Source organism: Bipolaris sorokiniana, assembly GCF_000338995.1.
Source record: "Bipolaris sorokiniana ND90Pr unplaced genomic scaffold COCSAscaffold_11, whole genome shotgun sequence".
Classification (NCBI taxonomy): Eukaryota; Fungi; Ascomycota; class Dothideomycetes; order Pleosporales; family Pleosporaceae; genus Bipolaris; species Bipolaris sorokiniana.
In genome coordinates this window covers 1,111,473-1,139,194 of record NW_006911905.1, presented here as the reverse complement: position 1 = coordinate 1,139,194, position 27,722 = coordinate 1,111,473, and the positions used below count along the sequence as shown (strand labels likewise).

Genomic DNA, 27,722 nt, shown 5'->3' with positions numbered 1-27,722 from the left:
GGTACTGGGCAATGTCAGATATCGAGCCATCAGCATCAACTTTGGACGGCCGTACATTCGTCCACGCACCTGAAGCCAGGTTACCGGAATACATGTGAATATTAATGATTCTTTAGTTCGTCCGGACTCACGCATCAAATTCATGTCCAAGTCTGGGGAGATCCGCATCGCTTAATCTCGAGTAGGGAGTAGTCGAGAATCCTACGACCCTCCGACCCTCCGACCCTCCGCGCGGTGCTTGGAGCAAGTCACAGCCCGGCACTGCGAAGCCCAACATGCTAATCAAAGAGCATCACGGCCAAAACGGCAATCCTTCACCCTCCATGGAAGGTTATTTATGTGCTTATTGTATTGCAGTGACTAGCATACGTTATGCCTTCGCCTCCACTTCTACAGGTTTCGCTTTCACTGCGGACATGACGACACAACGTAGCCCAAGGTAGGGCAAATCTCCACTAATATGCCACATGCAGACATGCGATCACCCGCATGTGTTCCGCCCCTATACTTAAGTCCGGGCGTGCTACCCTTCGCTGCGGAGGGTCGCACGGTCTTGTGTCCGTGAATTACGCCGCCTGCCAATTCTTAGTCCATGTACACCTCTCTTCGCCTTTATTAAGTAGCCTCCAAGTATTGTCCAGTAAGGGAAACTTTAGTGCTAGGGTTTTCTAAGAACTGATTTGCAAGTTTCCGCTAGACTTGACGATTTGCAGCTGCTTACGTCCACTCCGTGGTACAACTAACGTTCGGTAAGGCTTGTTCATTCTAGGCACGCCTATTCAAGGCAGTCTTTCCATACTGATTCATACATCATGGCAGTGTGAAAGTGCGTCTGTTCAATACAATGTGCTTACAACGTTACAGTCAGTTCACATCCAAGTTTCATAATGGCAACACCAGCCTCGCCAGACCCTACACGGGACACACAAGACCACCAAAACGAACAGATGAAAGAAGTATATGAACCAACACATCATAAAGAGACAGAAACAACAGGAGATTCATTCGCTCATGATCCAGAGAAAGGCATCGAGAGCGGATCATCATCAACAAATTCAACACATTCAAACGAGCAAACACTGTCGAATGCGATGCAGACACAAGAAGAACAAGAACAAGACCCCAACATTGTAGACTGGGACGGGCCGGATGACCCAAATAACCCTCAAAACTGGCCTGCGAAGAAGAAATGGAGTATTGTTGCCGCCCTCGGGCTCATGACACTGATCACTCCAGTTGCATCCTCCTTCTTCGCCCCCGGCGTACCGTACGTAATGCGATCATTCCACGAGACATCAAGGGTCCTGGCCGCATTTGTCGTGTCAGTGTACATTCTAGGCTTCGCCATCGGACCCCTAGTCATCGCACCCATGTCCGAACTCTACGGCCGCATGCCTCTCTACAACATCTGTGGCGTATTCTTCGTCATCTTCAACATTGCCTGCGCCGTCTCCGACTCAATGGGCATGCTCATCGCCTTCCGCTTCCTCGCCGGGTGCGCAGGCTCTGCACCCTTGACACTCGGCGGCGGCACAATCGCAGACATGTTCCCCGTCGAGCAGCGCGCAGGCGCAATGACAGTTTGGTCCATTGGTCCCCTTATCGGGCCCGTCGTCGGCCCCATCGCCGGAGGCTTCCTCGTCGAAAACCTTGTCTGGCGCTGGGTCTACTGGATCCTGGCCATCTTCGGTGGCGCCTTTGGCATCCTCTTCCTCGTCGTCGGCCGTGAAACCTTTGCCCCCATCCTCCTCGCTCGCAAGACCAAATCCCTCATCAAATCAACGGGAAACACCAATCTCCGCTCGAAACTAGCACAAGATCTTCCCCCCCGCGAAATCATCGTCCGCGCTATCGTCCGGCCGATGAAAATGCTCCTCTTCTCCCCCATCATCCTACTAATGTGTCTCTACATATCGGTCAACTACGGTATTTTGTACCTCTTCTTTACAACAATCACCTTCGTGTTCGAGGGTCAATACAAATTCTCCTCGGGCTCCGTCGGTCTCGCCTACCTAGGCATCGGCATTGGCATGATCCTCGGACTCATGCTAATTGGCTCATACTCCGACCGCCACATCAAGCAGAAGCAGCAAACACAAGGCAAAGCGAAGCCTGAGCATCGTCTCCCGCTTATTCTGACGCTGCCCGGTGCGATTGGTCTGCCCATCGGCATTTTCATATACGGATGGACGACGAAGAATAAGGTGCACTGGATTGTTCCTATCATTGCTATGGCGCCAGTGGGTCTAGGTAGTCTCACGTCGATGATGACTATTCAGACGTATCTTGTGGATGCGTTTACGCGGCACGCTGCGTCGGTTATTGCGGCCAATACGGTGCTCAGATCGCTTTTTGGAGCGGTCCTGCCGCTTGCAGGACTGCCCATGTTTGATTCATTGGGGCTGGGCTGGGGGAATACACTCTTGGGATTCATTGGCGTGGCGTTTATACCAGTGCCGGTGCTGTTTAGGTTTTACGGGGAAAGGATTAGGACGAATCCCAAGTTTCAGGTGCAGTTGTAGCATTGTCTGTTTTTTTTTTGACATGCACGGGACGGGATATTATTAGGGTATTTTGGGTCAAAATGATGAATACATATTAGACATACGACATAAAAAAGAAGTCTTATACATTATAATAGATATGCTAGATTGAGATCTTGAATGGATTTCAACAATCAGTTTTTTTTTGGTTTCTTGGGTTTCTGAGTAGTTTGATATGAACCTCTTTTACTATGTAGTTAGTTAGTTTTTATTACTAGTTTCAACTTGAACATTCGACGAGTTTCTTTTTTTGGGATACGAATAAACTTTGCATGCGACAATTATGCTGTAAGACTAAACATACGAGAATATTTGGGGAAACCCTCCCCCCCCCCAATAAGGGTATCTATAAGCCCAACCCAGTCACCAACAAGAAAAAACATGGGCGAATCCCATGTTTCTCTCCTCTCTCTTTCTCTCTCCTTTCTTCTTTCCGACCGACTAACTACGTATGTATGGTGTTCAAGTGTAATGCTGAGAAAGAGGAAAATGCAAAAAGCGCTGAAAATCATGTATAGTTACACAAATAAAAGAAAAAAGAAAACAAGGCTGAAATAGCTACAAGATAACGAAGAGAAAAACATATACATGCGACGTAACAATGCTACCAATTACACAAAAGGAATAATAATAGTAAGTAAGTAGTAAGTAAGTAAGTAAGTTAGTAGTAGTAATAATGATAAATGAATGCCCGCTCAAGTGCCCGTCCCGCTCATCACCCATATGCCCCACCCCCTCCTACCCACCCCCAGCAACCTTGGCCTCCCCCCCATCCGCCGTCCCCGGCCTTCCCCTCGCATGCACCTTAAGCGCATCCATCCTAGCCCCAGCCTCCCTCTGAATCTGATGTCTCAAATGCTTCGGCGCCATTTCGCCCTCTGCCTCCAAGCGATCCAACTCCTCCTCATCACTACTACTCATGCTGCTAGATCGCGAAATCTGCGTGTACACGACCGGATCCCCTTCTCTCTTCTTGCGCTCGCGCTGCTCCGCTTTCATAGCGGCCATTTTCTCTGCGTCGCCCTGGCAGTCGAGGGTGCGGATGTGGAGGCCAGGGAAGTTTGATTCGAAGAAGGTTTTTAGGTGGGGGAGGAGCGCGGCGTTGGGGCGGTAGGTGCCCGAGTCGTTGTCGATGACGAGTTCGTAGTAAGCGGGGTCTTTCTTGGGGGATTCGTCGGGGGGTCCGCCTTCGATGTCGTGAGGGGGGTGGGACACGTTGTTTCCTCCTTCGTCGGGGGGACGGCGATCCTTGTGTTTGAGGCGGCGGATGAAGAATTCACCAGAAAAAGCAATGTACGGCGCGACGTCGCTGTGCATAGTGTGTTTGCTGAGCATGTCGATGCCGAATTCCTTGCCGGTTTCGGTGAAGCGGAATAAGGCGTCAAGGGTGAGGACGTAGGTGAAGATGCGGCCGCCTTGGTCGTAGTGGACAAGTTCGAGGAATTTTTGTGTGAACTCTTTACAGGGCTCGCGGATTACTTGGAATTCCGTCGCGTGGTCGAAGTTGTAGACGCGGGCGTGTTGGTGGTGTAGGGCTTTGGAGAGGATGTAGCCCCTAGCGCCCTTTGCAGTGAACATGCTCTTAACGAAAGGCTTAAACTCGACAAAGCGGTGATACATTGCCTCGGGCACAGGGCCGCGCAGCTGCATCTGGTTCGACTGGAAATTGTACTTTTGCGGTTTTTGCTTGCCAGTTCGCCGTGACACTTCGCCATCGTTGTTGGGTTCTTTCTGGCCCAGCAGGCGTCCGAGTAGCGGCGAATAATGCCGTATCCAGAACTGCGGTCCTACTGTGTATGTGCGTCCTCCGTTATCGTCTTGTGTTCTGCCCAGTACCTCTACGCTGACGTTGAGTGTTCCGCTCATGTGATGCACCTTTCCGAAGCAAACCGCGACAGCGCGCAGCGCATACGCCCTCTTGCTGATCATGCGCTTCCTGATGGAATACGTCTGGTCGTGTATGCCTGGCCAATTCTCGCTTATCGAAGGAACGACGACATGGACATTACCGAGGCGATCGTCGTGGTCTGCGGGGTCCTCATCGTAGATGCGGCACTTGAAGTTGAAGCCCGACGCCGGTACGTTGGCGACTATCCATTCATAGTTCCATACTGGATCGGTGCTCTGGCGCACTGTATGCGTGCGCATGGTCAGGGGCGGGTCCTCCTTGTGTCGTGTGGGCAGGCTGGTGATGAGCTGGGCGACGATGAAGGGATCGGCCGAGAGGGTGTTGATGTCAGCTAGAGGGAGGTTGTTGGCGCGATGCAGCGTAAATTTGATCGTGTATCCAGGCGGAACGCGCGGTACCGGCGTGTCGTCGAAGCCTCCCTCGGGACCCTTTTTCTTGCTGCCGGCCGTATCCGTCTTCTGCGGCTTTGGGTACTCGACATTGGCGCCATTCGCAGACTCGTCCTTTTCCACGGTTGGGTGCGCCTGTCCATTCTGCACGCCCGGTGGCGCCGAACCCTTCTCTTCCGGCATGCTTGCGACACGCGACGGCGCGTCTAGCCGCAAAGTCGACGAGGGCGTACGGGCTTGGTGGACGGTGGGCGCGTTTCGACGCAACGGGGCTAGGGGGAGGGAGCGCAAAGGGGACGGGCTAAAAATTAGGTGCTGATACTGGTAGTCGCAGTGTCATTGAGTGCGGCTACGGCATGGCGTGTGTAGGAGGAGAAATACCGCGCAAGCCCGGGTAAGGTACACGGTAAGACTGGAGAACGCGCAATCCAAGGCAGGCGCAGCGAGTGAGCGGGCGGGCGAGTGTTGATCGCCAGTGGAACGCTCCGGCCCTACCAGAAAACAAGCTCTGCTAAGCCTTGGGGCTAAACAGACGACGGCTAGAACGGCCAAGCAGGGTAAGCCAATCCTACGTCGAGTCTGCACGGGATCGAGGTCCTATTTGCCCGTCTAACATGCAAAGTCGTTTACTACTGTCTATTACTGTCTAGTCCCCTCTTCTTGGCCCCGCCTGATAGGGAAAACTACCTCCATGTGACATGCGGGAGTGGAAAAGCCACACTATCTGCCACCTGCACCCACCTGCACTCAAGGGACCACGCTGACGTCACTTGCTGTCCTCGGATACCGGCTCGTCTCTGCTTCCGCCGGACCACACGGATAGCCGGTTGTAGTATTAGAGCTAATCGATGGTACTTTGCAAATGTAGTATTAAAATTATTCTTTTCTTTTCTTGTAAATAAGAGTGAAGAGCCATAATCCACCACGTCCACCTCGAGAGCCAATTACCCCGTCATAGTACATCTATTGCAATCTACCAAGAAGAAATCCTCCCTAATAGCAAAACCAACGCCGACGCCATGCTCGCTACTAGATGCTCATATTTTTGACAAGGCAAAAAAAAGGGGGGGTATCGTTACAATGAGTGACGCCAGTAAGAGGCGCTCATTTATCAGGCTATAAGTCTCGAAATATCATTCTTCTCCTGTAGCGTGGACCGCTTAGGCAGCATGCATGGTGATCTGCTTGCCCTTCATCGACTTCCACTCGACAAATGCGGCACCAAAAATCGAGACCGCTCCACAGGCAACTGACACGTAAAAGGTCTGGGTAAGCGTCTTATTGTATGCTGAAAGCACGCCAGAGAGGAATTCAGGGTCAATAGCGTGCTTGAGCTCAGTTGCACCGGTGCGAAGTACGATACTGGCATCGAGATCGGGCACAATGCTGGCCAGGTTCTTGATGAGCTGGTTGGTGAAGACGTTTTGGCCAACAGAGATGAAGAGAGCGCCGCCAAGAGTCTGGAAGAACATCATGGTAGCGGTGCCAATGGGAACGTCTTCTGCGGGAAGCGCTGTCTGAACAGCAACCAGGATCTGCTGCATACCGAAACCGACACCAGCACCGAAGATGAACTGGTAGCCAATCCATTGCGGGGAACCACTGTCGACTTCCATCGTTGCGAGCAGACCGGCGCCAATGGCCATGAGGACCGACGAGAGGAGCATGAACGGCGTGTAGTAACCAATAGCAGTTACAGCGCCACCAGCAATCATCGAAATGATGACGAGGCCGAGGATGGCGGGGAGGTTCATAATTCCAGACTTGGTTGCCGAAGCTCCCTTGATGGCCTGGAACCAGATGGGCAGGTAGTAAACCATGATGAAGAAGCTAGCGCCCAGCATGGCACCGAACAATGCAGATCCCCAGACGTTGCGGTTCAGGAAGACGCGAGGAGGAACCGTGGCATCTTCCTGCTTCCACCACTGGATAGCAAGGAAGCTGCATGTGAGGAGAACAAAGAGGACCAAGAGCGCAATGATGCGACCGTCCTTCCACTGATACTTGCTGCCACCCCACTGGAGAGCGAGCAACAAGCAAATAATAGCGGGCAAGAAGCAAGCTGTTCCGGGAAGATCGAACTTTTGAATCTGCTCACGCCATGTAGCCTGGACCTTTCCACCACGGCGGGTAACCTGGAGGAAGGGGATGATAAAGGCCGCCGTGATGGCACCAAAGGGAAGGTTGATGTAGAAGCACATTCTCCAGTTGACGTGGTCAGTAAAGGCACCGCCCATCAGCGGGCCAGCAACGGATGCGATACCGTACATTCCTCCGATAACACCCATGTACGTAGGACGCTGGCGCAGCGGTACCGTCACCGAGACGATCAAGATGGCTCCTGAGAAGATACCAGCGGCACCAACACCAGCAATGGCACGTCCAATGATAAGCGCCGTCGAGTTTGGCGCAACAGCGCAGATGAGCGAGCCGAACTCGAAGATGGCCAAGGCAGTCAGGTAGATCCACTTGATCGAGTAGTAGGTATAGAATTTACCGTACATGAGCTGAGTCGCGCACGTGGTAAGGAGGTACGACGATCCATACCAGCCAACATCGTTCAGGGCCTTGAACTGGTCCGTAATGCGAGGGATGGCTGTTGCGATAATGGTGTTGTCCTATACATGTGCGTGTTAGCGGACGTTGACGAGATCGATCGGCGGCCGATTTCATATGCGTAAGTAGGTGGCGTCGATCACCGTTGTTGTACCAAAGTAGTGGAACCAAGGGGCTAACGGGTATTGCACTAGACTTACCAGGGCCATGCAAAAGACGCTCAAACACAATGCCACGGTGATGGCGCCCAGCTTCCATTTGGTCGGGTATTCGAAGTCGTCCTCGTCGTTGTTTTCTGGTGTTGGGCTGGCTACCGAGCTAGGTCGCGAACTCTTCTCTCCAGTACCGGTGATAGGGGCTGCGGCGTCGACAGCCGCTGTTGATGCAGGAAGAACAGTCTCGACAGGACCCTTGTTCTCCTTGCCTGTGGTGTTCTGAACGCTAGGCGTGGCCGTCTTTTCAGAGTCCGCCATGCTGGATGGACGGAGGTTGTCGTTTGTGTCGCTCATGGGAAAGAGCAGAGAGGTATGTGTACTTTTATTAGTTTGTTTGCGCAAGTTAATCTGACTGTGCACGCGAAGAGGTGGCAAACAAAAGGGCGTAATGTAACCGGCAAGAGCAGGGAGAGGATGGAAGGAGACGGCCTCTAGTTATACCAACGACTCGCTACGGGGCTGAAGGCAGAAAAAGGAGTCATGATACACTCCCCCAGAAGTGGATTTTCCGAATGGCAGGAGCCCCGGGACGGGTTCCATTGTCGTACCGCCCAGAGTCGTGCGGACCTCGTTCGCGAAAGGCCTAGAAGGGGCCTCTAGTGAACGGAGTTTAGAAGCTCTCTAGAGGGCCTTAGCAAACGCCTTCGGCTACAATGCGGCGGAATTCGTCCGGCGCGCGATGATAGCCGTAGTTTCGCTGCCTGGTTGTAAGCCACATGGCCCAATTGTCGTTCCGCGGATGCATGGCTCATGCTGATGGCTTTGCAGATTGCACTACGAATTCATCGCCAGGGGGCTATTTGTTCGGCTGCTAATGAGTTGAAAGGCTATGTGTACGAGTCAAAGCGATGAAGAGAAGGCTTTCGTTGGCGCATCGATCGTGCGGCCATGTCTGTCTCCATTTTCATTAAGCGTTTCGTTTGGATCGTGGGCCGGAGTGCGCGCGCCCCGCAAGCGTCGACGCTACCGGTCAAGCATGCTGAGGGCTCCAAGCTTTTTTTCTTTTCTTCTTCTTACCCTTGGGACTACTAGTAGTAGTATGCTGACATCATTCTCTAACCTTCTCACAACAACACCGACTGCCAGCACTAACAGGACCCGCCCTTCGCGTTGCACATGCACATGCAAGGTCATGCTCATTGTTTGGGTGACTCGAAGCAGGTCCGCTGTGCACCAACCCAACGGCCGACACGCGCAGAAAATGGGTGCCTAATGTGACAGGAAGCCCTCCGCTAGACCACAAAAGATGAATGGATCGTCCGTTTTACGCCCAGTGGACCCCATAATCTCACAAGGGCTGCTTCCTGCGCCTCGGTTGGAAAAGGGAGCTGGCTTGGCAGAGGACGTCGGAGGTCGGGGTGGAATTGCGCTCCGCCCCCGTTATGCGACGAGAACGGGACGGAAGGGAATGCACAGCCCTGACTCATTTCTGGTCATTGTCACCGTCACCGATCATCATAGCCGGCCCGTCACATAGCCATCTCGTTACATTAACCGTTACTCGGGTGCGGGTGCAAAAAAAGAAAAAGAAACAAAAACTAAACTGGCACCGGCGGTGAGCACTTAGGAATGGCTCAGCTTCCCTTGCAGAGGGTTCTTTTGTGCTTCAGCCGCGTGCTACATTACACATTATGTACATGCTACCGTGGACCTCATCTAGTACACACGATTCATACTACTCTGCACCGTACTAACCAACGCACTCTGCCGTCGCATCACAGTGAGCTGATGGATACGTAACATGGTGCACGAAAACTTGGAACCCCGACGCATGCCAATGCCACTTGGGCATGCAGTCATTGATTGAACAGAGTCAAAAGTTGAATTTGGCTCTGCATCGTCGACCTCGGACTCGGATCTTACCACGTCTACGGGCAGCCAGGGTCCCTTGTTAACGCCGAGAGACGGAAATAAGGTTTAACCACGACATACTACTATCCCCCTTGGCAACTCTATCTTCCTCATCTAAGTACGTTACTACGTATCAGTGCACGTTTTGCTGTATCCAGTACCACATCTTCCCCAGATATTCTTCGTCCAGTGGTTTGGTATCTCTCAACGTCGGTACCTTCTTGCTTGTATTCGTCATAGAGAACTGTGGTCGCGTCCCTGCTTCGGCGGCTTCACCACCATATGACGCCTTCCACAATCCCAAGAGCTTCAAGGCAGAATGCTCCGATCCCCCAGACTCCTCTAGTCGCTCTACCCATTCCTTTGACGTGACAATGTCAAAGTTTTCCCACTTCTGCAGCCACTCCAGCATCTGATGCCACGTCGGTCTTTGGTGTGGGTTCAACACATGGTAGACTGGCATTGAGTCACTTCCGTCAAGCGTGTCGCGCGTTTCCAAAAACGCTCTTGCAGCAACATCTACAGGCAGCCAGTCCAAAGGCTCATCCCCCAAGTCAGGAAGGCAATTGATCAGCCTCGCCGTACTCAGCATCATAGGCCAAGCCTCCTTTGTGTTCCACACCCCTGTAGTCGAGTCACCAGTGAGCTGACCAACACGCACAACTGCGATACGCCCCTGCAGCCCTGTTTGCTCGTGTGCTCGGAGACAAATGTGCTCCGCCACCCATTTGGACTGAGAATAGCCCAGGGATGATGCTGAAGAGGGCCTGGAGCTAAGCGTTTCGGGCAGTTTGCCTGCGTCATCCAGGGAGCTATTCATAACTGCTGCGGTAGAGGAACAGTACAAGAAGCAAGGAAGCTGCGACCGCCGAGCCTTTAAGGCAAGGTTGAGAAGGTTTCGCACCCCAGCAATATTGTCTTTCTCAAAGCTTCGCAGTTTGAGACGGAAGTTGACGGTCCATGCAACGTGAACAATCAAAGTCGCTTTCTTCGCGAGATGATCGTATGTCTTGTCGTCTAGTCCCAGATTCTCTTCCCCTAGTTGCGCTGGCACTACTTTGATCTTGGTATTTGGGGCATCAGGAGGACCTAGGTCAATCAGGCTGCGCTGCTGCAGCGCTTTGTTCACACGTTCTCTCGCTGCTGTCTCGTCCGCTCCTCTGACAAGACAGTATACTGCTGTGACTGTGGGGTTTTTCTGTAATAGACTTAGAATATGCGCACCCAGCGCCCCAGTGGCCCCAGTCAGCACTACAATATCACTGCCTTGGTTCTCCTCGGGCAGTCCATTGGCAGATACACCGGAGACTGGCTTTTCAAATGAGCCATACCGCTCTACAATGTCTAACATAAGTTTCTCTTCGTCTTCCTCTCCCGCCTCACTTTCTCCATGTCTCTTTCGCAACACATAGTCTGCCAGTCGCCGAATCGAACCGCAATCCTCTACCACACTCATTGGTAGCTGTCCCTCGATGTTCGGGGTCAACCGTCTTAAACGCGTTCTTAACTGCATACACGCAATGGAATCAACACCATAAGAGAACAGGTCCATATCCTCTGTGAGCTGTCCAGATTGTCCTGTCAGACTCTGAATCAGATCCGTCAAGTGCTGAGGTAGATCTTCATCGGCCACCTGGGGGGCAGTGTCGGAATCCTGCGCGATGTATGCATGATTGATGACGTCTTGGAACCGTTCTTCTGCAGACCTTCGAATTATGGTACCCTTGCTACTTTTCTCGAGCGGTTGGTCTTGGTAGTGAATAGGAATCAACATGTCGAAGGGTATTCGGGCATGATCTTGGCTTTCACTGTTTAATCTCGTGACTTGCTCCCTTATGGAGTTGAGCAATTCGTCGTTTGTCATCTCACTCGCTTGTTTAGACCGCAGGAGCAATGCACCTGGGAATGACCGGCTGTTGCCAAAGATGAGGACACCATCTAGGTTAGGGGATGTTGCGAGAGCATCCTCAAGTGGGGCTGGATCGAATTTCTTTCCCGTGATGAGAGTAAGTTGGGAATCTGCTCGCGAATGATACAACCAAGCGTCCTTGATTGTAGGATGCGGCGCAAACAAATCGGCCGTGGCGAATGATCCGTCAGGTCGGTTCCGCTTTGCCTGCGTAGAAATTAGCAACTAGCTACATACTGTGTGTAAAGTTGTGGGTGGTACCATGTGTGGCCACCCAGGTTTAATGACAAGTTCAGCCAGACCGCCCTGACGCTCTTCAAACTCTACGAGTTCTGGTGGGTTGTAGTTTCTCAAATACTGCCAATCTTGATCTACAAAGGATTCACGATACGATGATAGGATAAAGCCGCATTCTGCACTTCCAAACCGTGAAATGAGATTGACTTTTTTCCTGACAAGACGATCACCAACTTCAGTTGGCAAGGCTGCACCCCCAACGCCTACAATATCCATTTCTTGGAGCAGCTCCAGTCCTCGCTCATCAGCTTCCATCATCTGAAGCACATACGGGACCGATGAGAAGTACTTGACCTTGGGAAGCCCTTCTGTCTTTGCATATACTTTGGCTACATACAGACAACTACAAATGTTGCGTGCTGTAATGGGCACCTCTTTGCCTGGGAAAAGCCAAATCAAGGCATTACTTGTCCAGCATCTAAACAAATCCGCGATTCCTCCATGGTAGAGTGGCGTCGTAGTAAACGAAGCTACAGCCGGTATCTTGGGGAGATGCGGAAGCACGCCAATGGCTGCGCGATGTGATTGAGGGATGGGTTTTGGGAGGCCAGACGAGGTTCCAGAAGTGTGATGCAGGTATGCAACTGCTCCCTGATCGATATGCAGTGGTTCAATGCTATCCTCGACTTGTTCCTGAATAACCTGCCAAATGTCTTCCGAAGCACTTATTGGTAGCAGCTTTGTTTCTAAAGCAGACAGTCCTTGCTCTTTTGCTAGTTCCTCCGACTGATCCGCTCGCTCAGCATGGGCCTCGTCGTAAAGGAGAACTGACACCTGACACGAGGTACAAAGATGCAATATTGCAGCCGGCTGACATTGGGGGGCTACGAGTAAGACGGCATGTCCCAGCTTGATCAAGCCTAGCCAATTGAAGAGGAATTCAGGAGAGCTATGGCACAGGAGAGCAACAGTCTGTGGTTCTCGTGAGGGGCCAAGAGCAATTGCGAGACGTGAGGCGAAGACACCAACAGCATGTTCAACGTCTGCAAAGGTGAGAACCTTGAAACTCCACTCTTGCTGATCTAGTGCGGGGATGGGGAAGCCAACGGCAGGGAGTAAGGGGTGGTTCTGGGATTGCTGATGGATGTATTCGCTAATATTTCGGTACGACTTCGGGCTGGTGTTTAGGGCAGCCGCCTGGCCCAGGGTGCAGACAAAGTAATTGTTCTGCATTGGAAAAATGGCCGCCAATAGGCGGAGAGGTTATTGTAGATGGTTGCAGTGTCGATGCGCCAGCCTGAGAGTGCATGGGAATGTGTGCAAACCTGCACCAGTTTGAGGTGAATAATAGACCAAGTTTGAGTCGTGACATCATCTCGGCCGGAGAGGCAGGAGCGATTCTGCAGCCGGTGCTTATGGGGAAAGCCCCTACGAGTACTTGGCATAATACGAGCCCCGGATATAGTGGGGTGCAGTAAAAAGGTAGAATTCGAAACCTAGGGAACAAATTGTTGGTTACAAAAACAAACAGCAGTGCACTGTGTGAGGGACTGCAATGCCGCATGGCGGTGGTGATAATAGTGTATGCACGGGCCATATGTTCGACGAGCTGTCAGCGGTGGCCGTGTGCGTGTGCTGATTTTCTTCCATTGGTTGTTTTTCTTGCACCCTAGAGTACGACTACAGCCGAAAGAAGGGATGGTTGCTTTGACTGAGGTCGGGTTCGTAGGGATTCCGCTGCGTGGAGCACAGAGCCCCCACCCGTGCGATAACTCCACATGGGCTTATCTCACACGACAAGTGTGAAGTGATTCCTGGTGCGGGTATCATGCCCATTGTTTGCTGGCAAAGATATCGAATACTGGGTGGCTGGCGCATCGGCAGAAGTGAGGGGAGATGGAGTGCCGTAGCGCCACGATCCAGCCACGTAACCGGCTGGCGAGGAATGCATGCGTCACTAGAGACTACTGCGGTTCTGGGGTAATGCTATAGGTACAACCGCATCCAATGGCTGCATGTGGACGCGCACTGTCACTGCCACACCCCACAGTCACCGCCTCGGGGTTGCGTGTGCTACACTACACCTGGATATGTAGGAATGTGTATGTAGGTACATGCAGTTCCTTATCTGGACGAGTGGCATTCCTCGTGCTGACTGCAGTGCTTGGCAGAGAGGATCCGCAGCGTGTGGAGATGAACCCTCAGTCGGTGTACAGTGACATGGCCATGGCTCGAAAACAGCAATAACAACAATAACAAAACAGCATGCGTCCTGGATGGGCAATCTGGGGCGCGGCGCGTGATTGGGCGGGTGGGATGCGCAGTGCATCCTTCTTCTGCGCGGGCCGAGGGAGGATATGCAAGCGACCCAGCAAGGACTGGCAATACGCTATTCATGCTAAGGCTGGTTGGCGGCAACTGGTTCAAGCAACGTCGGTCCACCTAGGTAGGCAAGTAACAGCAGCGTTACGGGCAGGCTCCCGCAGCCATGCATCTTGCCTGTGGCTTGGTGTTTTGTCTGCCCGTCTCTGCTGCCATTCTCGGCCGCCAAAAGTGAAACGGCGCATCATCTGACCTGACTCGACGTGGCAGGCGTCCCGGTTCTTTTTATTTTTTTGCAGTGTGGTGGTGTGGTGCGGTGTGGTGCAGGCGTGGAGCTCGGATGTGTCAGTAATAGATGGGGTTTGCACAACGGATGCAGAGCACGGCCACTGTGCAGGGATGCAGCGAGCCATTGATTCTCCGTCACCGTCCCCAACCAAGCAGCGCAACGCACTTGGGCCGGCGCGGCATGGCACCGTCAGATAGATGCACCTTGGGGCCTTGGGAGCGCCAGTAACTACTTGACAGTGGCAGACACGGACGGTTGAGCGGGGTCGCCTTGGTCCAACCTGCAGGCGCATATCCGAAGCGTGGCGGGTTTGGCGACTGGCGACACCTGAAACCAACGCCGCCGTGTAGTACACACGTCGTCACCATGTCCGACGCGCAAAGCCGCCGTCTGCCTCATGGAGATGGCGATGGCTACACAGGACAGCGGAGGAGCTTGGAGGGCGAGGGCGAGGGCAGATGGCAGGGTCAATGCCCCATATGTGTGTGTACTAAATGAGCAATTTCCTGGCGCGCAAACGGGCAACTGGCGAAAGATGCCCAGGTCGACTTTCCGCCGCGTCTGAGCGTATCTTGAAAACAATGGCCCTAGCTTGTAGTAGGCAAGCACGGCCGACTAGCCGTCTTCCTCCAGCCCGTGCGTTGGAGCATATATTCCTGCTCCCCCCAGCAACAACACCCGCCTCTGTTATCCGTTCCACCAAACCAGCATCATACATCCCGCTGTAAGTGCCCTCCCTGTCGCCACTGACCTCCGCCAACACACGCTGCGCACATTGCCTGCGCAATTGCTGCTGTATATTGCCTCACCATCCTGCTCTACTCACTCCTATCCCTCTGCCGGCCATCCGCTGACGCCGCTCAATCTCAGACATTGATACTCTTGCTCCCATCCACAAAAATGCGCTCCTCCACCTTCATCGCCGCCGCCTCGGCTCTTGCCGGGCTCGTGTCTGCGCAAAACACCACCTTCAATACTCCCATCCAGTGCTGCTCTGTTCCCGCAAACTCGATCGACCAGGACGACAGGCAGTCATGGTGCCAGGCCAACCAAAACACCTGTGTTGAGCTTTGCGGTGGTCGCGGCTCGCTTGCTAGCAACGGCAACAAGTGCGATTCTGTATGTCGCGTGTCCCGCCATGCGCGTACCAAATGCTAACACGCGTGCAGTCCACTCTCGAGTTCTCTTGCAAGTGCCGTAACGGTACCGATGTCACCAGCGTCATGGACCAGTACCAGCAGACTGTCCCCGGTCAGATGTGCCTTGTCTGGTACAGCAACTGTATTTCTGCCTCTGGCACTGATGCGACTGCTCAATTTGAGTGCGGACAGGCTCGCGACAGCCTGTGCGGCAACAAGACCATCGAGCAGGCTACCGAAGCCGGTAACTCTGGCTCTGGCTCTGGTTCCGGATCCTCGTCCGCCTCGTCGAGCCCTTCTGCTACCAGCAGCGGCTCGCCCGCCTCGACTGGAGATGCCTCCGGCAGCGCTGCCTCCAGCACCCCTACCCCCGGCGCTGCTACCAACCTTGCCTTCTACGGCACCACTGCTCTCGCTGGTGGCCTCTTTGCCCTCTTCGGAATGGCCTTGTAAATCAACAACAGGACACTAAAAGGGTCGCGGGCCGGTCCCTGTTGGACGGTGACGAGATGGCCTTTCGTCACTGCTATCAGCACAACCATGTGGGGACATTCGCTGAAGAGGGCTCATCTTCGTCAGCGTGTTAGCGTTGGCGTTTTATGGCTTTGGCTGTTTATCTTTGTGCATTTTCTTGTTCATCACTGCTGATGGTGGTTGCGATCGCTCTCGGAGGATACTTAATGCGATGTTATGAAGCAACACACGACTTGTAATACCCAATACTACCAATACTGCTACTTTTACATTGTGCCCCACGGCGCCCCATGTTGCACCTGTGCTCTCGTATGTTGTCGTCTGGTGATGCTTGTCATTGGGACTTTGTTGTTAGTTGGCTGTCTCTGCTCGAACGCAATTGGCCGTCGGTCATGCATATTCTGCTGATCAGCAAACGCCGCAGGTCCGACGCTGCAGATCCCATGACGCAAAGATACCGAATTTCTCTCTAGCCCGTCGACATCCACATCCGTATAAGCAGATCCATACCCACGCTCGACGACTTGTTGCCAAGTCCAGTGCCACTGTCAAAAACGCCCTGACCGCCAGCCTTGGGACCTGGGCCATAGCAATTGAAGCTTTCGGCAACGCCGCATCACAAGCTGCCGAGGTCAGTCTGCCTGTTATCGCCCCAGCTCGTATACTGTTGTGATATTTAAGCTGCTGTGCGGCTGAAAACTTGTCTCTTTTTTCATACTGACTGTGCAAAGACATTATAGGAACCCGCAAAAGTGGCGCTTAACAAATTTGGGAAACTATTATCGCTTGCCTCGCGCTTGCCTCTCCACGTCACCCCTCGTTGCCTGCAACTCCCATATAAACGCACCGTCGTGCCAGATAGTTTCTTACGCAACCACAATCTGCACCAAGTGAGACACGAATACACAAAAATGGCATCCCTCGGTGTTGGTCGCAAGCACAAAGTCACGGTGGTCGGCTCCGGCAACTGGTACGTACTTAGCATGTGGAAGTGCTTAGCTGTGCTTTGAAGCTATGCAAGATGACTCGATAGCGGGGGGCACTGACTGACTGATAGTATAGGGGCACCACCATGGCCAAACTAGTCGCCGAGAACGTCAAGGAGCACCCCTCTCTGTTTGAAGAAACAGTGCAGATGTGGGTGTTTGAGGAGGAGTACACAATCCCAAAGGATTCGCGTCACTACAGCGGCTCGGATCAGCCTGAGAAGCTTTCCCAGCTCATCAACAGGGTCCATGAGAACGTCAAGTACCTCCCAAACATCACGCTCCCATCCAACGTCATCGCCAATCCCGATCTCCCCGCCTCGTGCAAGGATTCTACGATGCTCATCTTTGTGCTGCCCCATCAATTCATTGCGCGTTCATGCCAGCAACTGGTCGGAAAGATCCTCCCCTATGCGCGAGCCATCTGCTGCACAAAGGGTGTGGATGTCAGCGAGAAGGGCATCCGATTGATGTCGGAGACGATTGGCATGACGCTCAACATCTACTGCGGTGCTTTGTCAGGTGCGAACATTGCATCTGAGATTGCCCAGGAGAAGTATTCCGAGACTACGGTGGCATACGACCCGCCGCCGCTAGACTCGCGCCATCCCACCCCAAGTGGCTCGCCCAATGCTTCTCAGGTTGACCTCACTTCTCACGTCGACCTGATTGACCCTAGCAAGTCGAAGCCCAGCAAGCGCTCTGCGCATCTGACTGCTTTGCCTAACGAGTACCCGCCTCTGTCGCACGAAAACGTCCGCAAGCTCTTCCACCGCCCCTATTTCCATGTACACATTGTTAACGACGTCGCGGGTGTGTCGCTCGGTGGTGCTCTGAAGAACATCATTGCTCTTGCAGCAGGCTTTGTAGACGGTCTGGGATGGGGCGACAATGCCAAAGCCGCTGTCATGCGTGTTGGCATTCTGGAAATGGTCAGGTTCGGCAAGGCCTTTTTCGGAGAGAGCGCGCGCACCAGCACATTCACCGAGGAAAGCTGCGGTGTTGCTGATGTTGTGACATCATGCATGGGTGGACGAAACTTTCGTTGCGCAAAGATGGCTGTCCAGCGCGGCAAGCCCATTGACGAGATTGAGCAGACGGAGCTTAATGGGCAGAAGCTGCAGGGTACCAGCACTGCCTACGAGGTCAATGAGTTCTTGAAGGCCCAGGGTATGGAGGACGACTTTCCCCTGTTCACCGCAGTCTACAACATTCTCGAGGGCAAGAACAAGCCTGAGGATATCCCTCAGCTCATCGAGAAGAAGCCGTAAACTGGACAATATTTCGATTAGGAGGAGGACAGCCGAAATCAACACGTACAACCCGATGATTACATTCAAATGCGAATACCCCTTAAGGTAGAATATTATCTCTATTGCATGGTTATAATTACAAATCACATTGTGCGAGTCGTTGAGAGTTGCCGCGGCAATACACTTGTGCCTGATTACTTTGCAGTGGACATTTTTCAAAGCAGAATGCCAAGTCGATAGGCATGCATACTTACTTATAGGCGACACGGAGATACAACCGAGCAACATGTTGTCGCCGGTACACCTACGGGCGTCGGACTTAAGACAACGCTGTTACTAGTCTTGGCAAGATCGACATCCTAGGCTTAGTCCGCGGATGGGTCGTTCCATGCCAGGATGCATGCAAGGCCATGTATGTGTGTACATACTGCAGAGTACTCTAGAAACATCGGCTCGGGACTTCATAGAGGGGTACCGTACATCCCACATTTCGAACATACAGCCTTCATGCCAGGTCAGGCACATTTGTCAGTTTTACCACTCGGCCCACATTATACGGGTGGAGAGTGACTCGCGTCTACGCCAAATACGCAGGGACACCTTCCTTAGTGGGGAATATTCAGTATCCTTTTTGCCTACAGCGGTAAGGTGAATTAGTAATGCAAGAAAAAGTTAGACCTCCAACGTTTGAATTGCGTGCGAGGTCGGTGAGAAGAGTGGGTGCACCTCGCAATTTAGCTCCTCGGCAAGGCACGTTAATCATGGAGCCAATCTGCGCATGACGACATGGCTTGCTTATCTCCGTTGCCTCTTGCTGTGTAATGCGGAAATTTTGGTTTGAGATGCCCAGCTCGGGCACATAGTTTCTTTGGTCAACATTGCTCCTGCAGTGTACACCGTTTTGTCAGCACTCTTCATCTGCAAGTGTACTTATGACTGCGCCTCCAGTCGGTCACTTTGGCGATATTGTTGCAACTCTTTTTTCACTTTCATTTGAGCAAGCGGTTTGATACCCAATTCCTTTCGTTACAGGCCTGAAAATGTGGGGATCCTCCATTCCACCCTCGGAACGAGACAATCGTCGTAACCCATGGCATGACGATGATTATCTTCGCAGTGGGAGGGAAGAAGCAGTAACTCCTGGTAGCCAAAGCGACGAGAGCCCCGATAGTGATCGTCTTGAGCGAGCGGGAACATGGGGCGAACGCGACGCCGGAAAGCTCGACTCAAAGACCGCAGCAGAAGATCTCGAGGTGCTCCGAGGAGAGCTTGCCTCATTGTCCAGGTCGCGATCACGCGGAGCCCAATCGCATCGATCAGATGCTTTATCTCGGACTGTTAGTAGGATCAGCGCTCGACAGACCCAACGTCGAGGGTCGGTTGCCCGTGCCGAGGAAGACACAGGCGACGTGGAGGACGACAAGTCTGGTGATATTGGAGGCACCCTCGCTAGCGAAAAGGAAGACGATTTCGAACTTGGCCAATTCATGCGCGAAGGACACTTTGAGAAGCGGAAGAATGGTCAATCAGCCAAGAAGGTTGGCGTCGTCTACAAGAACCTCACAGTCAAGGGCGTAGGATCTACCGCATCTTTTGCGAGAACCTTGCCCGATGCTATCCTGGGAACTTTTGGTCCGGATCTTTACCGCATTGTAACAAACCTGTTTCCAGCACTCAAGTTTGGAAAGAACAAGCATATGCGGACTTTGATTCATGACTTCTCCGGCGTTGTCAAGGATGGAGAGATGATGCTAGTCCTAGGACGACCTGGATCTGGTTGTTCAACCTTTCTCAAAGTCATTGCTAACAACCGGGAGAGCTATGCTGCTGTCGAAGGTGAGGTGTCGTATGGCGGTATACCTGCCGACAAGCAGAGGAAACAGTTCAGGGGCGAAGTCAACTACAACCCAGAAGACGACTCTCATATGGCTGACCTGAATGTGTGGCAGACACTCAAGTTTGCCCTTACCAACAAGACCAAGAAGCATGAGAAGCATGAGATTCCGATTATACTTGAGGCACTCCTCAAAGTTTTTGGTATATCCCACACAAAGTACACAAAGGTGGGAGACGAGTACGTTCGAGGAGTCAGTGGAGGCGAGCGAAAGCGTGTCTCAATTGCCGAGACTCTTGCCACCAAGAGTACGGTCAACTGTTGGGATAACAGTACTAGGGGTCTCGATGCGAGTACTGCTCTTGACTACGCCAAGTCGTTGCGTATCATGACCGACATGAGTAATCGCACAACGCTAGTCACTCTTTATCAAGCAGGCGAAGGCATCTATGAGCTAATGGACAAAGTCATGGTCATTGACGCTGGTCGATGCATCTACCAGGGTCCAGCAAGTGCTGCAAAGCAGTACTTCATCGACCTCGGCTTCAAGTGTCCGGAGCGCCAAACCACGGCCGATTTCCTGACTGCAGTAACCGACCCCACCGAGCGTCAGTTCCGTTCTGGCTTTGAGGGCAAGGCACCCAAAACGCCAGAGGAACTCGAAAAGGCGTATCGCAAGAGTGAGGCATACAAGAGCGTAATCAGGGAGTTGCAGGAGTATGAAGAAGAGCTAGAGCGAAGCGGATATATGGATGCCAAAGAGTTCGAGGGAGCCGTCCGCGAGAGCAAGAGCAAGACTGTACGCAAAAAATCGCCCTTCACTGTCTCCTTCTTCCGCCAGGTCATCGCCTGTACGCAGCGAGAATTCTGGTTAACCTGGGGCGACAAGACGACGCTCTACACCAAGTTCTTCATCATCATCTCCAACAGTTTTATCGTCGGGTCACTGTTCTATGGCCAAGCTATGGATACTTCTGGTGCCTTTACCCGTGGCGGTTCTGGTTTCTTTTCCATTCTCTTCCTCGGCTGGCTCCAGCTGTCTGAGCTTATGAAGGCAGTGTCTGGACGTGACGTTGTCAAAAGACACGAGGATTACGCTTTTTACCGACCCAGTGCCGTGGTCATCGCTCGCGTTGTGCAGGATTTTCCCCTGTTGCTTGCGCAGGTCATTCCGTTCTCGATCATTATGTATTTCATGAATGGTCTTGACACCGATGTTTCCAAGTTTTTCATCTACTTTCTCTTCATTTACACCACCACATTCTGCGTTACCGCGCTGTACCGCATGTTTGCTGCTCTATCCCCGACTATCGATGATGCAGTGAGATTTGCTGGTCTCGCACTCAATCTCCTCATCATCTACACTGGCTATGCTATCCCCAAGACGCAGCTGCTAAGCAAATACATTTGGTTCGGATGGTTATACTGGGTCAATCCGGTCGGGTACTCCTTTGAAGCTGTCCTCACTAACGAGTTCTCCGACCGGACGATGGAGTGTGCTCCCAGCCAGCTGGTGCCTCAGGGTCCCGACGTTGACCCTGCTTTCCAAGGATGCAGCTTAACAGGTGCAACGCCGAACTCGAGATCAGTATCCGGTGCAGACTACCTCGAGGCGTCGTTCAACTACTCACGGGCAAATCTTTGGCGTAATTTTGGCGTTGTGGTAGCCTTCGCTGTGCTGTATATCTTGGTGACAGTAATTGCCACTGAGACGATTTCCTTTGCAAAGTCTGGCGGGGGTGCGCTGATCTTTGCAAAGACTAAGCGTGCAAAGAAGGTTGTCAAGGAAGATGGCCCTACGGATGAAGAGAAGGTGGTGTCTGGTGAGTCGGTGTCGAGCTCCAACACTACTGCCCATGAGGAAGAGGCACTCGAGGTCATTTCAAGCAGCGAAAGTGTCTTTACCTGGAAAGATGTCGAATATACCGTTCCGTATCAGGGAGGAGAGCGCAAACTTCTCAACAAAGTCAACGGATATGCGAAACCTGGTGTCATGATTGCGCTCGTTGGTGCCTCGGGTGCGGGCAAGTCGACTTTGCTCAACACCCTTTCACAGCGACAGACAACTGGAGTGGTTTCTGGAGAATTTCTTGTCGATGGCCGTGATCTGGGGAAAGCATTCCAACGCGGAACTGGCTTCTGCGAGCAAATGGATCTTCATGACGGCACGGCCACGATTCGCGAGGCCCTCGAGTTCTCTGCTCTCTTGCGACAGGACAGGAAGACACCTCAGAAAGAGAAGCTAGACTACGTCGATAAGATTATCGAACTCCTCGAACTCGAGGATATCCAAGATGCGCTAATCGAGAGCCTGGGCGTCGAGCAGAAGAAGCGTCTAACCATTGGAGTTGAGCTTGCTGCAAAGCCCTCACTCTTGCTTTTCCTCGATGAACCCACAAGTGGTCTCGACAGCAACTCTGCGTATTCAATTGTACAATTTCTCAAGAAGCTCGCACAGGCCGGCCAAGCCATTGTCTGCACCATCCACCAGCCCAGCAGCGTCCTAATCCAGCAATTCGACATGATCCTGGCCCTCAACCCGGGCGGCAACACCTTCTATTTCGGCCCCGTAGGCGAAAACGGCAAAGACGTAATCGACTACTTTGGCTCCCGCGGCGTCCACTGTCCTCCCAGCAAAAACGTCGCAGAATTCATCCTCGAAACCGCCGCCAAACCCATCAAGCGCGCAGACGGCACCAAAATCGACTGGAACGACGAGTGGCTCAAATCCCCCAACAACGCCCAGCTCCTCCAAGAAATCGAAACCATAAAGTCTTCCCGTAGTAAACTCTCTCCACCCACCCAAAACGACGAAGATGCAGGCGCAGAAGACACCGAATTCGCAGCCTCAACCTGGACCCAAACCCGCCTCCTAACCGCCCGCACCCTAACCCAATACTGGCGCTCCCCCTCGTACCTCTACTCCAAACTCTTTGTCTCCTTGATCCTCGGTCTCTTCAACGGCTTCACCTTCTACTCTCTCGCCACCAGCACTACAGACCTACAGAACAGACTCTTTACCATCTTCCTCATCGTGCTCCTCCCGCCCACCATCGTCAACGGCGTAGTCCCCAAGTTCTACTCGAATATGGCTTTGTGGACCGCCCGCGAGCTACCTTCTAGGATATATGGGTGGACTGCGTTTTCGACGGCGCAAGTTGTGGCGGAGGTACCCGGGGCGGTGGTATCGAGCGTCGTGTACTTTCTCCTCTGGTATTTTCCTACGGGTCTGCCGGCGGATAGTGCGACGGCGGGGTACGTGTTCCTCATGACACTCTTGTTCTTCCTCTTCATATCGAGTTGGGGCCAGTGGATCTGTGCCTTCGCCCCCTCCTTCACTGTTATATCCAACGTTTTACCGTTTTTCTTCGTCATGTTTGGCCTTTTCAACGGGGTCGTACGCCCGTTTGCTATGATGCCGGTTTTCTGGCGGTACTGGATGTACTATGTTAACCCCGCAACATACTGGATTGCTGGGGTGCTGGCGGCGACGATGACGGGAGTGCCGGTTCAGTGTAGTGAGAAGGAGACGGCGGTTTTCGATACCCCAGGTGGCATGTCGTGCCAGGAGTATGCGCGGCAGTTTTTGGAGTCCGCACCTGGGTACTTGGTGAATCCGAATGCAACGGCTGGGTGCCAGTACTGTGCGTATAGTGTGGGCGATGATTACCTTGCGTCGCTGAATATTGCGGCGGGGGATAAGTGGAGGGATTTTGGCATTTTCCTCGCGTTTTGCGTGAGTAATTGGGCGTTGGTGTATTTCTTTGTGTGGAGTGTTAGGATTAAGGGGTGGAGCTTTGGGTTTGCGACTGTGTTTGGGGCGCTGGGGAAGGGTGTTAAGAGGGTCAAGGGGACGGTGAGGAGGAACAAGGCTTGATCATATGGACCAAGATAGTGAGTATCTGGAAATCGTAAATTGCGTATATAGCCATATGATAGCAATGTCGCTAGCCCATCGTCTTCCAATCATCGTCAAGTCATGTCAGATGGTATTGTTTGCCTGCCATGTTCCCGATCCATTTCGCCTTAACGCCATGTAAATGCCTGATGCCGCTTTTTTTCTTCCTTCTGAAAGCAATTCTATTGCGCATCTAAAACCTCTCCTTCATCCTACCGGCAATGGTCCGCAGATTGCCATACATTTTGCTGGGGTTCTGTCCAAGAATCAAGCTGACAATGGACTCACGAGCAATGTGGATGTTCTTGAAGCCGCCAAGGATGTGAATTTTTTGGTCCGCGAGTACAACTGTTTTTGGTTAGAGGCTGTGAGGAATCATGAACAGGAATTAAAACGTACTTCGTGTTCTGCTAGCGTTTTCAATGGCGAATTTGGTCTTGCCGTCCTTGCCGGCGATACGGCCAATGGCGCGGCTGAGATGTTCACCCGAGAGTGATTTCACGTCCTTGATCTCAAACGTCTCAATGTACAGATCATCTAGTCGGAGCAGCTAAAGGGTGTTAGTTGCTTGTGTGCGAATACAAGGTCGTGTGTACATACCGCGATAGCGTCGTCTGTGTCGAAACCAAGAGTAAAAGCCTTGACGCTGCAGAGAGTCAGCATATTCCTGTAGTCTATATGCAGAGCGCTGCTCCACCCAAGACATCAACGTACAAATCTTCTCCCTTCTGCAGAGCGCCCGTGTCGGTGGTAGCGCTCGAGGTGCGCAGCTCGACGCTCTTGCTCTTTGTGTTCATGCGGACCTGTAGCTTGAGGTGCTCAACGAGCGGCGGGTAGATCTTGGGCCACGAGTTCTTGAGCGGAGTCATCCTGTGCGGCGGAATGGGCACCTTGCGCTGCTCGCGGCGGAAGGCGAGTGGTATCGACTTGGCGGCGGGGAACTTGGGCTTGCCGCTCTCGTCAACCATGGGCATGTCTTCTTCGGGCGCATCCGAAGTTGTATTGGGGGCGTCAATAGGGTCGATGCTCATGGAGATGAGGTCGCCGTCAGATTCGGTGGGCAGCGATACGGACGAGGCTTCGATGGCGACATTGTCAGCCAGTTCTTCGGGGCGGCGCTGGAGGGCAGTAGGAGCAGGCATGTTGTGTATATTTTTTTTTCTTTATTTCTCCCCGCTATATTGCAGTATGTACGGGTGGTGTCTGGTCAATTGGTGTCGTCGAGCGCGACGAGTGGGGCTGGTCAAGAAATTTGGAGAGGCGACAGGATGGTGTGCCGAAAGCGGACTAGAGGGTCAGCGTCCCTCTGCCGCCGCCCTCTTGTGCGGGCGGGCAAATCAATAAATGCCTGGGCAAATGAAATGACGTGAAGCCTTATACAGTCACGACTACCTCACCTAGTGACCTACTACTACACAGCCAGGCCATTCACTCCCTCTTCTCCCTCTGTCCGCACCCACCCACTCTGCAGACGTCGACCATGTGCCCGCCGCGCTTATCATGAACCAGCATGTGCGAACGCTCGGCTTGCTGTGGCGCCCCGTCGCTGGCCCGCTGTTGAGAGAGGGCGCTGCCTTTGCCTGCCCTCCCATTCGACATGCTTTTTCGACCGCATCCACGACCCAACGCCCTCGCACAACGCCCTCGCCATGGCTAGCCTGCTTTCCCGCTGTCAATTCACCCTATACATCAAGCGCCCAGCATAGCATCACCAAGGTCGTCTTCGCGGCATGGACCCGGCACGCCTCGTCAAAGGCCTCGCGCGCACTGAGAAGGAATACACGCAGCGACCGACGCAGCAAGAGCTCACTCACTCCGTCCTCTTCGGATAATAAGCGTCGCCCGTCTGGCCAGGCACCGCAGGCCAATCTCTCGCCCCAGCCGAATGCGCCGCCAAAGTCCTCGCAGCCAGAGCCAAAGCAAGAAGCCGACACTCCAGGCACTTCAAAGCCCCTCCTCGACCGCCTGCCTCATCACCTCCCGCATATATACCGCCCTACCAAGGCTGAGCTGCTTGCCGCTGCCTCGGGCTTCTGGTCGCGCATCAAGATCCACTTCAAATGGCTCACCATCCGGAGCACTCGTCCCTTCAATGCTGATGAGATATATGCCCTCTTCTCGTGGATCATCGCCGCCCACGTGCTATGGATTATCCTGGGAACCACGACCTTCTTCATGCTGACCATCTTCCTCATCAACACTGCCTTTTCTCAAGAGACTGTTGGCAAGTGGATTGGCAACTATCTGACAAAGTCCTCGGGCATCAAAGTCGTCTTCGAGACTGCCGTAGTGCCCAAGTGGGGAGACGGCGTCATTTCCTTCCGGAATGTCTTCGTCTCGCGCCGCCCCGGACAGGGCACAGGAAAGGTCAGCAAAGGTTCGCATACGGAGATAGCTGCTGCCGCCGCCGCTCGGGTTCAGCATAGCAAGGGCGCACATGATGGGATTCCGGCCAAGTCCGAACCAGAGGAAGACACAAACTACACCCAGTTCGACATTTCCATCGACACAGTCAACATCACCTTGTCCTTTTCCAAGTGGTTCAACGGCAAAGGCTTATTGGAGGATGTTGAGATCAAGGGCATCCGCGGGGTAGTTGACCGAACTTCAGTGCGCACTATTGAAGGCGTCGACCCGAGGTCGTACAAGCACGAGCACCAACCTGGAGACTTTGAACTCGACTCGTTCAAGATGGAAGATCTCTTGGTGACTGTGTACCAGCCAAACGGCTTCCGGCCCTTTTCCGTCAGCATCTTCTCTTGTGACCTTCCCAGGCTGCGGAAACAATGGCTCTTCTACGACTTTCTCTCTGCAAACATGATGTCTGGATCATTCGACAACTCTCTCTTCACCATTCATCCCCGACAAACCCACAACTACACAGGTGCGCAATTGAGCAGCGGTCGCGCCTCCGAGGACGGCAGCTCTTGGAAGAAGCACAGCCGGATACGCATTGACGGTCTGAATATTGACCATCTCAACCGCGGTTACGAGGGCCCGTTTTCCTGGATCCACGAAGGGAACGTCGACATTGTTGCAGATGTCATGTTCCCCAACGACAATGACGACAGCATTGCCAAGGTCATGTCTGACATGTACGACCGGGTCGAAGCCACCGTCATCCAGCAGCGCAAACATCACTTTTCCGACCATGCTGTCCATGGCTTTGATGAACACCATCATGACGACAAGACTAACTCTGACGCTGAGCAAAGAGAGGAGTCGCGTTACATGATCATGGATATGCGCGTCCATCTCAACGACGTCCGTGCCGCCGTTCCCATCTTCACCAGGGACATTTCGTATGGCAACAATGCTCTGGTGCGGCCTATTGTCGCATACATCAACTCGAGCCGTAGCTTCATTCCAGTCAACTGCAGAGTGGTCAAGAAGGTCAGCGAGTTTGACGGCAGTTGGACACTGTACGACAGCGGGTTGATGGAGGAGGTATCGAAAGAGGTATGATGAAATCCCTAGCATGACACTCCCAACGATGTGCTAATCTTTTTAGATGTACGATGCCTTTGCCCGCGACGTCCTTGAGGACAGGACTACACGCAAGCGGCGAATAAAAAAGGTGGGCATCTGGACTTTGCAACTCGCAGCTCAAGCCCTCTTTCTCGGCCTCGCCGGGAATATTGCCTAGACATGATACCCTTGACAGATGACATGCACGAGATGAATGAAACAACAAAACAAAAGCACCTCTCTTCTTTTTGTATTATACCATACACGTATACAGATACACGTGGAAAACGTACGGCGTTTTGGGGCAAGGGCTCGGTACACAACATGAGATTGTTGTGCATGGCGGCTAGTTAGTTGTTCTTTACGTCTGATATAGACACATTCGCGGACATGACTTGACGGAATTCAAACGCTCATGGATTTGAAACGATTAATGATCTTTTCTTTAAA

General features: G+C 52.9%; 10 protein-coding genes across 10 annotated transcripts; 6 read left to right on the top strand and 4 right to left on the bottom strand.

The window, feature by feature from the left end:
• The first annotated feature begins 598 nt into the window (after positions 1-598).
• COCSADRAFT_183275 (uncharacterized protein) lies at positions 599-2,725 on the top strand. Its single transcript, XM_007704271.1, has 2 exons — positions 599-749; positions 865-2,725. The coding sequence occupies exon 2, from the start codon at positions 888-890 to the stop codon at positions 2,520-2,522; it is 1,635 nt and encodes a 544-aa protein (XP_007702461.1). The 5' UTR covers positions 599-749; positions 865-887; the 3' UTR covers positions 2,523-2,725.
• Positions 2,726-3,281: 556 nt separating this feature from the next.
• On the bottom strand, positions 3,282-5,302 carry COCSADRAFT_192193 (uncharacterized protein; the record flags this gene model as incomplete). Its single annotated transcript, XM_007704270.1, has 1 exon — positions 3,282-5,302. Exon 1 carries the CDS (start codon positions 5,022-5,024, stop codon positions 3,282-3,284), a length of 1,743 nt encoding a protein of 580 aa, XP_007702460.1. The 5' UTR covers positions 5,025-5,302.
• A 378-nt stretch (positions 5,303-5,680) lies between these two features.
• COCSADRAFT_38945 (uncharacterized protein) lies at positions 5,681-8,132 on the bottom strand. The gene is made up of 2 exons (XM_007703962.1): positions 7,598-8,132; positions 5,681-7,459 (listed from the first exon to the last, which is right to left on the bottom strand). Exons 1-2 carry the CDS (start codon positions 7,868-7,870, stop codon positions 6,002-6,004), a joined length of 1,731 nt encoding a protein of 576 aa, XP_007702152.1. The 5' UTR covers positions 7,871-8,132; the 3' UTR covers positions 5,681-6,001.
• A 197-nt stretch (positions 8,133-8,329) lies between these two features.
• On the top strand, positions 8,330-8,835 carry COCSADRAFT_228699 (uncharacterized protein). Its single transcript, XM_007704269.1, has one exon. The coding sequence runs from the start codon at positions 8,442-8,444 to the stop codon at positions 8,823-8,825; it is 384 nt and encodes a 127-aa protein (XP_007702459.1). The 5' UTR covers positions 8,330-8,441; the 3' UTR covers positions 8,826-8,835.
• A 482-nt stretch (positions 8,836-9,317) lies between these two features.
• COCSADRAFT_228692 (uncharacterized protein) lies at positions 9,318-13,017 on the bottom strand. Its single transcript, XM_007704268.1, has 2 exons — positions 11,634-13,017; positions 9,318-11,579 (listed from the first exon to the last, which is right to left on the bottom strand). Exons 1-2 carry the CDS (start codon positions 12,840-12,842, stop codon positions 9,597-9,599), a joined length of 3,192 nt encoding a protein of 1,063 aa, XP_007702458.1. The 5' UTR covers positions 12,843-13,017; the 3' UTR covers positions 9,318-9,596.
• A 1,876-nt stretch (positions 13,018-14,893) lies between these two features.
• Positions 14,894-16,123, top strand: COCSADRAFT_38943 (uncharacterized protein). Its single transcript, XM_007703961.1, has 3 exons — positions 14,894-14,944; positions 15,091-15,339; positions 15,390-16,123. The coding sequence occupies exons 2-3, from the start codon at positions 15,121-15,123 to the stop codon at positions 15,810-15,812; spliced, it is 642 nt and encodes a 213-aa protein (XP_007702151.1). The 5' UTR covers positions 14,894-14,944; positions 15,091-15,120; the 3' UTR covers positions 15,813-16,123.
• Positions 16,124-16,306: 183 nt separating this feature from the next.
• COCSADRAFT_147630 (uncharacterized protein) lies at positions 16,307-18,250 on the top strand. The gene is made up of 3 exons (XM_007704267.1): positions 16,307-16,464; positions 16,565-16,803; positions 16,896-18,250. Exons 2-3 carry the CDS (start codon positions 16,745-16,747, stop codon positions 18,088-18,090), a joined length of 1,254 nt encoding a protein of 417 aa, XP_007702457.1. The 5' UTR covers positions 16,307-16,464; positions 16,565-16,744; the 3' UTR covers positions 18,091-18,250.
• Positions 18,251-18,882: 632 nt separating this feature from the next.
• Positions 18,883-23,890, top strand: COCSADRAFT_228655 (uncharacterized protein). The gene has a single exon (XM_007704266.1). The coding sequence runs from the start codon at positions 19,113-19,115 to the stop codon at positions 23,781-23,783; it is 4,671 nt and encodes a 1,556-aa protein (XP_007702456.1). The 5' UTR covers positions 18,883-19,112; the 3' UTR covers positions 23,784-23,890.
• A 107-nt stretch (positions 23,891-23,997) lies between these two features.
• Positions 23,998-24,946, bottom strand: COCSADRAFT_162658 (uncharacterized protein; the record flags this gene model as incomplete). Its single annotated transcript, XM_007704265.1, has 4 exons — positions 23,998-24,152; positions 24,204-24,354; positions 24,405-24,450; positions 24,519-24,946. The coding sequence occupies 4 exons, from the start codon at positions 24,944-24,946 to the stop codon at positions 23,998-24,000; spliced, it is 780 nt and encodes a 259-aa protein (XP_007702455.1).
• Positions 24,947-25,304: 358 nt separating this feature from the next.
• COCSADRAFT_173539 (uncharacterized protein) lies at positions 25,305-27,450 on the top strand (the record flags this gene model as incomplete). The annotated part of the gene is made up of 2 exons (XM_007704264.1): positions 25,305-27,263; positions 27,316-27,450. 2 exons carry the CDS (start codon positions 25,305-25,307, stop codon positions 27,448-27,450), a joined length of 2,094 nt encoding a protein of 697 aa, XP_007702454.1.
• Between the last annotated feature and the right edge of the window lie 272 nt (positions 27,451-27,722).